This window comes from Garra rufa, chromosome 20 (genome assembly GCF_049309525.1).
Source record: "Garra rufa chromosome 20, GarRuf1.0, whole genome shotgun sequence".
NCBI lineage: Eukaryota > Metazoa > Chordata > Actinopteri > Cypriniformes > Cyprinidae > Garra > Garra rufa.
In genome coordinates, this window is record NC_133380.1 from 2,640,659 (window position 1) to 2,652,128 (window position 11,470).

At 29.4% G+C, this 11,470-nt stretch overlaps 1 protein-coding gene across 1 annotated transcript in view; it reads left to right on the forward strand.

The window, feature by feature from the left end:
* The window catches only part of LOC141294284 (ERO1-like protein beta), an 18,611-nt gene extending 7,393 nt beyond the window's left edge, over positions 1-11,218 (forward strand). Inside the window, exons 2-7 of the mRNA XM_073826358.1 lie at positions 1,730-1,822; positions 1,940-2,186; positions 3,901-3,970; positions 6,725-6,811; positions 6,887-7,020; positions 10,502-11,218. Coding sequence (XP_073682459.1) covers positions 1,730-1,822; positions 1,940-2,186; positions 3,901-3,970; positions 6,725-6,811; positions 6,887-7,020; positions 10,502-10,562 — 692 coding nt within the window. The 3' untranslated portion in view covers positions 10,563-11,218. The remainder of the gene's footprint in view (positions 1-1,729; positions 1,823-1,939; positions 2,187-3,900; positions 3,971-6,724; positions 6,812-6,886; positions 7,021-10,501) is intronic.
* The last annotated feature ends 252 nt before the right edge of the window (positions 11,219-11,470 follow it).

The following is an 11,470-nucleotide window of genomic DNA, read 5'->3' on the forward strand; positions in this document are numbered from 1 at the left end:
AACGTGCAACTCAGCGCGTTGCGTTCATATTTTACTATATATTCCGCTTGTCTGTAAATGTTATATCATTTATTAATAAGGTGTGTAGCTACTGAACTTGGAGCTCCAAACAGTTTTAAACCAAGGTAATTCGTTCTGGAATGTCCCGTTTATCATTAGAACACTCCTGGAAACGGAACTTCCAAGGCGTAGCTATGGCGAATCATGATTGAAAACGGAAGGCGTGGATTGGTCATGTGATCAATGTGTTTAAGTCATAATTTCGACTTTTTAAGTCATAATTTCGACATAGTAAGTCATAATTTCGACTTTTTATCTCATAATTTCGACTTGTTAAATCATAATTTCGAATTTTTAAGTCATAATTTCGACTTTTTATCTCATAATTTCGACTTAAGTCAAGTCATAATTTCGACTTTTTAAGGCATGGATTTTTTTTCTGACCTGGCGGAAACGGGCTTCCATACCTTACAATTTAAAATTATAGTTTTTTTTTTAAATAATTTATTTTTTTATAATTTATAATTTTTTTCCTGTTTGTTGTCATTTTTATTTAATATATGCAAATGATTTTAAAATTACTATTATTATTACTTAATTATTTAACACAATTTTGTGAGCTCATTAAAATAAGCTCATAAAATGGTACTCAGGAGTTTTTTTATTTAATATATGCAAATGATTTTAAATTATTTTAAACTTTTTTTAATGTGAAATTGTTCATTTTTTAAAAATTTGAATACATTTTTTAAATAATTAAATTAAACCTTACAATTTATAGTTATAGTGTTTTTTTATTATTATTATTATTTTTTTTATTATTATAAAAAATATATTATATAAATGGTACTCAGGATTTTTTTATTTAAATAAATATTTAAAATAATTAAATTTATACCTTACAATTTAAAGTTATAGTTTTTTTAAAATTTATTTTTTTATAATTTATAATTTTTTCCTGTTTGTTGTCATTTTTATTTAATATATGCAAATGATTTTAAAATTACTATTATTATTACTTAATTATTTAACACAATTTTGTGAGCTCATTAAAATAAGCTCATAAAATGGTACTCAGGAGTTTTTTTATTTAATATATGCAAATGATTTTAAATTATTTTAAACTTTTTTTAATGTGAAATTGTTCATTTTTTAAAAATTTGAATACATTTTTTAAATAATTAAATTAAACCTTACAATTTATAGTTATAGTGTTTTTTTATTATTATTATTATTTTTTTTTTATTATTATAAAAAATATATTATATAAATGGTACTCAGGATTTTTTTTTTATTTAAATAAATATTTAAATAATTAAATTTATACCTTACAATTTAAAGTTATAGTTTTTTTTAAATAATTAATTTTTTTATAATTTATAATTTTTTTTTCCTGTTTGTTGTCATTTTTATTTAATATATGCAAATGATTTTAAAATTACTATTATTACTACTTAATTATTTTACACAATTTTGTGAGCTCATTAAAATAAGCTCATAAAATGGTACTTGCAAATGATTTTAAATAAACTATTTTAAACATATTTTTTTAATGTGAAAATACAAATTTTTTAAAATATTTAAATTATACCTTATAATTTATAGTTATAGTGTTCTTTATTATTTTTATTTTTTAATTATTTAAAAAATATATTATATGAAGCTCCTTGTTAATGCTTTAAATGAATCTGTTGGTTTTAACGGATATATTGATATTGATGTCCTGCAGGTTTGTGTTTGGAGAAGCGTGTTTTCTATCGTCTGATCTCCGGCCTCCACAGCAGCATCAACCTCCACCTGTGTGCCGAATACCTGCTGGACGGTAAACGCTCGTCTCACACTCTTACAGAACCAGCGGATCTGTTATAATGACTAGATATTGAGCTCAAACTATGGTCAGTGTAGTCCTGTCTAACCAGTGTTTGTGTCTGTCCTCCAGAGGGCTGGGGGAAGCCGGTTTGGGGTCCAAATGTTCACGAGTTCAGGCAGCGCTTCGATCCGGCGGAGACTAAGGGCGAAGGCACAAGGCGACTAAAGAACCTGTACTTCCTGTACCTGATCGAGCTGAGGGCGCTTTCTAAAGTGGCTCCTTACTTCGAGCGCTCCTTCATCAACCTCTACACCGGAAACACTCAGGAGGACTCCTCTACCAAAGAACTGCTGCTGGAGATCCTCAACGAAACCAAGTGAGAGATGAAAAAATCACCAGACACTGAAGAAAACACTGAAATTTCTATTATTTAATCTATTTGTATTTTCTGTATTTATTACATATGTACACCACCAGTCAAAGCCTCTTCTGCTCACCAAGCCTGCATTTATTTGAGCCAAAGTATGGCAAAAGCAGCAAAAATTAAGAAATATTTTTAGTATTTAAAATAACTGTTTTCTATTTGATTATATTTTAAAATGCAATTTATTTCTGTGATCAAAGCTGAATTTTCAGCATCATTACTGCAGTCGTCAGTGTAACATGATCCTTCAGAAATCATTCTAATATTCTGATTTGCTGTTCAAGAAATATTTTTATTGTCAATATTTAAAATAAGCTTTTATTTAAAAAAAAAAAACTTTTTAAACAGCAAATCAGAATATAAGAATGATGACACCAGAATAAATTAGAAATAGAAAATGTTATTTAAATAGTAAAAATAATTCAAAATTGTAGTGTTTTGCTGTGCTTTGAATCAAATAAATGCAGGCTTTAAAAACATTGAAAATCTTGCTGTTCAAAAACTTTTGACTGGTAGTGTATATGACATTAAAACTGATTTTTAAACTAATGTGTAATTATTATACACTTCTGTGAGCTCCTATTTTCCCCTACAAGGTGAAAAAAAAATAAAATAAAAAAATTGTTAAAAACATATTAAAAAAATTTATTTACATATAAAAAAACCTTCAAGTATAATAAAGAAAATCTGATTAAATACTAAAAATAATGAATAATTTATTCAAATATATATTTAATTTATTTAATAAAAAAAATGTTTAGATTTAATTTTTAAAATGTTTTTGAATAATATATAATTAATAATCTGAATGTTTCACAAGAAGGTGATTATTTATTTATTGTAATTCTTGTTTATTTATTTATTTAAATGCATTTTAAAAATAAATCTTATCCTAGAGCAAAATCTTACAATGTTATTATTAATGTGAAAATATTAGTGTAGATACTGAGGATAATTCCTTTGATTTATTTATTTTTTTTACGTTTTTGTTTGAGGAAATTTGCTCAGTTTAACTCTATCATTATATGCAATATTATGTAATATTGTATAATGTAGGTCTGCAAAATAAATGGAAAGATTTGTTTTATTTATATATATACTGTATTTTACTAATTGATTGATTAAAAAAGGTTAATAGACTTGACCTTATTTATTAATAATCTGTACATTTCATTAAAAAAGTTAATATTTATTTATTGTAATTTTTGTCTATTGTTTTGACAGTAGCTTCAACATTTTTAAACATTTTCCTAATTTATAATTATTATACAGTTTTTTTTTATTTTGTTTTTTTTGGGGGGGAGGGGTTAGATTTTCCTCCAGAATAAAGAAAAAAAATAAATAAATAAATAAAATAAAATGAATGTATTTATTTAAATACATTTTAAAAATAAATCTTAAACTCTAGGGAAATTTTTTTTTTAAATGCTAAAAAATATTTAAATAGTTAAAAAAAATAATGGTGTAAATATATGTATAGATAGTGAGAATAATGAGCTCATCTGAACTGATAAACATTATATGTAATATTTGCACTTTTATTTTAATAGTCCTGCACAGTGACGATTAGTGAACTGCAATATTTTTTTATGCATTCATATAATGAACTTAAAGACTGTTTGAGAAAGATTAACGAATGTTACTTGTGTTGTGTGTGTTTGTGTAGAGCGTTCCCCATGCACTTTGATGAGAGCTCCATGTTTGCTAGCCATAAAATAGAGTCGAAGACACTAAAGGTGAGTTGAGATGAGACGGATGCATTCGTTTTCATGGTTATGTGGTTTGCATATTGACCGTTTATCATTTGCGTATTCATATTTCAAAAGAAGCTTTCTAAACTTTATCTTGTGAGCACATGTGCAATGCTTCATTAAGAAGTTAAACCATTTGTTCAAGACGGACACATCAGCAAATGGCTTTAATTGTGTTTCACTATTAGAAACTAGTGTATTAAGTCATAAACAACTTATTTTACTTCTGTGATGCAGGGTTTTTGCTAGTCTTAAAAATGTCTTAATTTGTCCTTCCACAATTAAGACCTTAAAAAGGTGCAAGAAGTCTTCAGTTCTTACCAATATCTAAACATGCACTACCAGTCAAAAGTAGATTTTTATTGAAATCGCTCACCAAGTCTGCGTTTTTTTGATCCAAAGTACAGCAAAAGCAGTAAAATGTTGAAATATTTGTACTATTTAAAATAAATGCTTTCTATTTGAATACATTTTAAAATGTAATTTATTTCTGTGATCAAAGCTGGATTACATTAGAAATGTCTAAATCCTTTATGGATTTCGAATGAGCAGCAAATCAGAATATTAGAATGATTTCTGAAGGATTATTTGACTTTATTGTTAATTATATAAATTAATTATTAAAGTATTGTAAATTAATTGTAGCTGTAAACTTTGAAGAATTTTTAATACTAGATACATTTATATTGTAACATATTGACATACTGTGTGTTAAATTTATTCCTAGTTTTCTTTAGAATAAGTTTGAAATGTTTTGAGGATAAAGTCGAAATTACGAGAATAAATTTGAAATATGAGAATAAAGTTAAAATGTTTTGAGAATAAAGTCAATTACGAGAATAAATTAGAAATTACAAGAATAAATTCGAAATATGAGAATAAAGTTATAATGTTTTGAGGATAAAGTCGAAATTACGAGAATAAAGTCAAAATATTAGGAGAATAGAGTTAAAATGTTTTCAGATTAAAGTCGAAATTATGAGAATACATTAAAAATGGCAAAAATAAAGTCAAAATAGGAGAATAAAGTTACAATTTTTCAAGAATAAATTAGAAATTGAAAGAATAAAGTCAAAATATGAGAATAAAGTTAAAATATTTCGAGAATAAAGACGAATTTATGAGAATAAAGTAAAAAAATTACAAGAATAAATTTGAAATATGAGAATAAATTTAAAATGTTTCGAGAATAAAGTCGAAATTACGAGAATAAAGTCAAAATATTAGGAGAATAGAGTTAAAATGTTTTCAGAATAAAGTCGAAATTATGAGAATACATTAAAAATGGCAAGAATAAAGTCAAAATATGAGAATAAAGTTACAATTTTTTGAGAATAAATTAGAAATTGAAAGAATAAAGTCAATATATGAGAATAAAGTTACAATTTTTTGAGAATACATTAAAAATGGCAAGAATAAAGTCAAAATATGAGAATAAAGTTACAATTTTTTCAGAATAAATTAGAAATTGAAAGAATAAAGTCAAAATATGAGAATAAAGTTAAAATTTTTCAAGAATAAATTAGAAATTGAAAGAATAAAGTCAAAATATGAGAATAAAGTTAAAATTTTTCGAGAATAACGACAAATTTATGAGAATAAAGTAAAAAAATTACAAGAATAAATTTGAAATATGAGAATAAATTTAAAATGTTTCGAGAATAAAGTCGAAATTACGAGAATAAAGTCAAAATATTAGGAGAATAGAGTTAAAATGTTTTCAGAATAAAGTCGAAATTATGAGAATACATTAAAAATGGCAAGAATAAAGTCAAAATATGAGAATAAAGTTACAATTTTTTGAGAATAAATTAGAAATTGAAAGAATAAAGTCAAAATATGAGAATAAAGTTAAAATTTTTCGAGAATAACGACAAATTTATGAGAATAAAGTCAAAAAATTACGAGAATAAATTTGAAATATGAGAATAAATTTAAAATGTTTCGAGAATAAAGTCGAAATTACGAGAATAAAGTCAAAATATTAGGAGAATAGAGTTAAAATGTTTTCAGAATAAAGTCGAAATTATGAGAATACATTAAAAATGGCAAGAATAAAGTCAAAATATCAGAATAAAGTTACAATTTTTCGAGAATAAAGACAAATTTATGAGAATAAAGTCGAAATTATGAGAAACAAGTTGAAATATAAAAATAAGGTTAAAATGTTTCGAGAATAAAGTCAAGCTTTCAAAATTTTAAATATTAAAGTTTTATAAAAGTGTCTTACAATAATGTTTTTCACGCTCTTAAATGTGGCATGACAGATCGCTGTATTCATGTGAATTAATTTATTAAATTATACTGTTTTTGTTGTAAAAAATCCACCACCTACTCGGCAAAAAGTCTGTGGCGTCCAACCTTTCATTCCTCACATTTGTTTAATTAAACCAACAATTAAACATTCTAAAGGTTGAAGTGGGCTTGTTATATATAGCATACATTATGTGGCTGTCTTTTCTGAGATGATTGCCTCACATGCCGCTTAAACAAAAGCGAATACAGCGATCTGTCATGCCATATTAAAGAGCATTAAAAACACATTATTGTAATAGACATATTGTTTGTATTTTGCTATAAAACGGACAAATTTTAAAAGCTGAGTCTCCCGGTTTTCACAGATGAGTGAAAAATAAGAGGGTTTGATGGAAAAAAAAAACCCATTATGAAGACTTTTTTTTTTCTTCTTAAAAACAGCATAAATGTTGATTTGTTGTTGTCTTTGTTTTTGTGGTTCAGGAGGAGTTCAGGCTTCATTTTAAGAACATCTCTCGCATCATGGACTGCGTGGGCTGCAGTAAATGTCGGCTCTGGGGAACATTACAGGTAAAATAATAGCCGTTTGTCTGAAACTGAAGAGTTTTGATGCAAGTTGAGAACAAAATTCTGCTTCCCCATTAGACTCAGGGTCTGGGAACGGCCCTCAGGATCCTGTTCTCTGAGAAGGAGATCAAGAACCTTCCAGAAAACAGTCCGTCCAAAGGCTTCCAGCTGACGCGACAGGAGATCGTGGCTCTGCTCAACGGATTTGCCAGGTCAGAGTTATTACATTATGATCAGGGTTCGTAGAAAGTGCTTAAATTTGACTTTTGGAAATGTAAGGCCTGGAGTTCCTTTGTAAATGGCAATATTCCTGAAGAGGACTTTGAAAAGTGCTTGAATTACTGAAAGACAATGCATCATTTTTTTTATTTATCTTTAATATCTGTTCATGCAAAATTCACGCAGTTCAAAAAACTAAATACTTTGTTTGCTTATTTCAGTTAGTAAAAGAAAAAAACTAATAAAATACACAACTAGTGAGCTAAGCCAGCTAATTGTAAACATGACTGAAGACGGGAAAAGAGGAAGAGACGAACTGAATCAATTCACACTGAGTCATTTACATTTGAACCGCACCAATTGATTCAAAACTTGTGATTTGATTTAGTTCGGGACTTCAGAGTGAGTATTGCGAATCATTTGATTCGGATTGAGACTTGGTGCAGGTTTGTGACTCAAGTGATTCAGTTGGGGACTTCAAAGTGACTATTGTGAATCATTTGATCCAGATCAAAACTTTGGAGCAGGTTCACGAATCATTTGATTTAGATCGGAACTTCAGAGTGGGTTCTTGAGTCATTTGATTCAGATTGAGACTTTTTTTTTGCAGGTTTGTGAATCATTTGATTTAGGTCGGGTCTTTGGAGTGGGTTTGCAAATAATTAGATTTAGATTGAAACTTTCCGTATATGTGAATCATTTGAATCAGATTTAGATCGAGAATTTGCAGGTTCGAAAATCATTTGATACAGATCAAGACGACAGATCTCGTATTGTGAATCATTTGATTCAGACTGGAACTTCTGAGTGTGTTCACAAATAATTTGATTCAGATTGAGACTTTGGTGCAGGATGGTGAATCATTTGATTCAGATTGAGACTTTTTTGCAGGTTTGTGAATCATTTGATTTAGTTCGGGACTTCAGAGTGAGTATTGTGAATCATTTGATTCGGATTGAGACTTGGTGCAGGTTTGTGACTCAAGTGATTCAGTTCGGGACTTCTTGTGTATTGCGAATAATTTGATTCAGATTGGAACTTTGCATTTATGTGGATCATTTGATTCAGATTAGAACTTTGAGTGGTTTGTGAGTCATTCGATCCAGATCGAGACTTAAGTGCAGGTTTGTGAATCATTTGATTTAGTTCGGGACTTCAAAGTGACTATTGTGAATCATTTGATCCAGATCAAAACTTTGGAGCAGGTTCACAAATAATTTGATTTAGATCGGAACTTCAGAGTGGGTTCTTGAATCATTTCGTTTGTAGAAAGTGCTTAAATTTGACTTTTGGAAATGTAAGGCCTGGAGTTCCTTTGTAAATGGTAATATTCCTGAAGAGGACTTTGAAAAGTGCTTGAATTATTGAAAGACAATGCATCTATGGTATAAGTGTTTCATTTTTTTATTTATCTTTAATATCTTTTCATGCTAAATTCACGCAGTTCAAAAAACTAAATACTTTGTTTGCTTATTTCAGTTTGTAAAAGAAAAAAACTAATAAAATACACAACTAGTGAGCTAAGCCAGCTAATTGTAAACATGACTGAAGACGGGAAAAGAGGAAGAGACGAACCGAATCAATTCACACTGAGTCATTTACATTTGAACCGCACCAATTGATTCAAAACTTGTGATTTGATTTAGTTCGGGACTTCAGAGTGAGTATTGCGAATCATTTGATTCGGATTGAGACTTGGTGCAGGTTTGTGACTCAAGTGATTCAGTTCGGGACTTCTTGTGTATTGTGAATAATTTGATTAAAATTGGGACTTCAGAGTGGGTTTGCAAATCATTTGATTCAGATTGGAACTTTGCATTTATGTGAATCATTTGATTCAGATTAGAACTTTGAGTGGTTTCTGAGTCATTCGATCCAGATCGAGACTTAAGTGCAGGTTTGTGAATCATTTGATTTAGTTCGGGACTTCAAAGTGACTATTGTGAATCATTTGATCCAGATCAAAACTTTGGAGCAGGTTCACGAATCATTTGATTTAGATCATTTGAACGAGTATCGCAAATAATTTGATTTAGATCGGATCTTTGGAGTGGGTTCGCAAATAATTAGATTTAGATTAAAACTTTACGTATATGTGAATCATTTGAATCAGATTGGAACTTCGGAGTGGGTTCGCAAATCATTTTATTTAGATCGAGACATAGGTGCAGGTTCTTGAATCATTTGATTCGGATTGGAATTTCTGAGTGGGTTTACAAATTTGATTCAGATCGAGAATTTGCAGGTTCGAAAATCATTTGATACAGATCAAGACGACAGATCTCGAATTGTGAATCATTTGATTCAGATTAGAATTTCGGACTGGGTTTGCAAATCATTTGGTTCAGATTGAGACTTTGGTGCAGGTTTGTGAATCATTTGATTTAGTTCGGGACTTCAGAGTGAGTATTGCGAATCATTTGATTCAGATTGAGACTTTTTTGCAGGTTTGTGAATCATTTGATTTAGTTCGGGACTTCAGAGTGAGTATTGCAAATCATTTGGTTCAGATTGGAACTTTGCATTTATGTGAATCATTTGATTCAGATTAGAACTTTGAGTGGTTTGTGAGTCATTCGATCCAAATCGAGACTTAAGTGCAGGTTTGTGAATCATTTGATTCAGATTGAGACTTTTTTGCAGGTTTGTGAATCATTTGATTTAGTTCGGGACTTCAGAGTGAGTATTGTGAATCATTTGATTCGGATTGAGGCTTGGTGCAGGTTTGTGACTCAAGTGATTCAATTCGGGACTTCTTGTGTATTGCGAATAATTTGATTCAGATTGGGACTTCTGAGTGTGTTCGCAAACAATTTGATTCAGATTGAGACTTTGGTGCAGGATCGTGAATCATTTGATTCAGATTGAGACTTTTTTGCAGGTTTGTGAATCATTTAATTCAGTTCAGGACTTCAGAACGAGTATCGCAAATGGATTGGGTCTAAGGATTGGTTTTCGCAAATAATTTGATTTAGTTTAAAACTTTGCATATGTGAATCATTTCAATCAGATTGGAACTTCTAAGTGGGTTCGCAAATCATTTTATTCAGATCAAGACTTCAGATCTCGTGTTGTGAATCATTTGATTCAGATTGGAACTTCGGAATGGGTTTGCAAATCATTTGATTCAGATCGAGACTTTGGTGCAGGTTCATGAATCATTTGATTCAGATCAGGACTGAAGATCTTGTATTGTGAATCATTGGATTCAGATTGGAAGTTCTGAGTGGGTTTGTGAATCATTTGATTCAGATCGAGACTGGTGCAAGCATCGCAAATCATTTGATTCAGATTAGGATTTTTGAGTGGTTTCACAAATCTTTTTTTCTGTTTTTTTTTTTTTTTTTTTTTTTTTTTTTTAGTTATAGAAACAAAACAAAGAAAAAAAAAACATTATGAAGATGCAGATTAGAAATGTGTCTATTAGGACAGTAAATATTGTTTAGGAAACTGATGGTGTCTCTGTGTCTCCAGACTGTCCACGAGTATAAAAGAGCTGCACAACTTCCGGACGCTCCTGAAGGATCATAGGTAACAGCAGGCGTCAGCAGCCGATGGACTCTGCACTGGTCTTATCCTCCCAGAATAAGACTCGTCTCAGGGACTGCGGGACCGGATCCGGCAGAACCCTTTTCTCTAGATCACAGCTCAATCCTCCTGCTTTAACGCTTCAGAGTCACTCAAACCAGATCGCAAACACTTGAAATCTTCCTGCTTCCACAGAAATCCGCTTTCAGACCTGCTTCCGGCTCCTCATTCCTCTGGCACGCTCCAACAGACTGTGATTCTTCACTTCCTCATTTGTTCTCAGTCGTTTGACTGCAGTTTGTTACGTAGCGCTGTTTTTTTCTTCGTTGTCTTCGGTTTGTGTGAATGTTGCGAATGCGTGTCTATCTGTTCCTGCTGACTACAGTCATTTCATTATTGTTCATTTGTTAGTAATCAGGTCAATCCTATATCCAGGTCACATTTCACACTAAAAATCATAAGTTATATTTTGTTTAAAGCACATTATACCTTTTATATCATTACTGTAAGGAGAAGTTTCCCCCCCCAAAAAGTGTGTGCATACATGCATGCATAAATTTTTTTTTCATTGTAATTAATATATAAATAAAACACTATAATACACTAAATAATTATGTATATGTATATGTGTATATATATAATATTTCTTTACGGTAAGGACAATTTGGGTGCAATTGTGCAAACAAAAAATATATATACATATATATACACAGACATAAACTCCTATACATCTATATTATATACATATATATATTAAGCATCTTATATATATATATATATATAAATTGTCAAAAAAATTATGGAAATTTATGTTAAAAACAGGCTTTATTTTCTTTATGCATACACATTAATATAAATATTTTTTAAAAAATTATATATACACAAATATATATGCAAATATTTTTTTCTCTATAA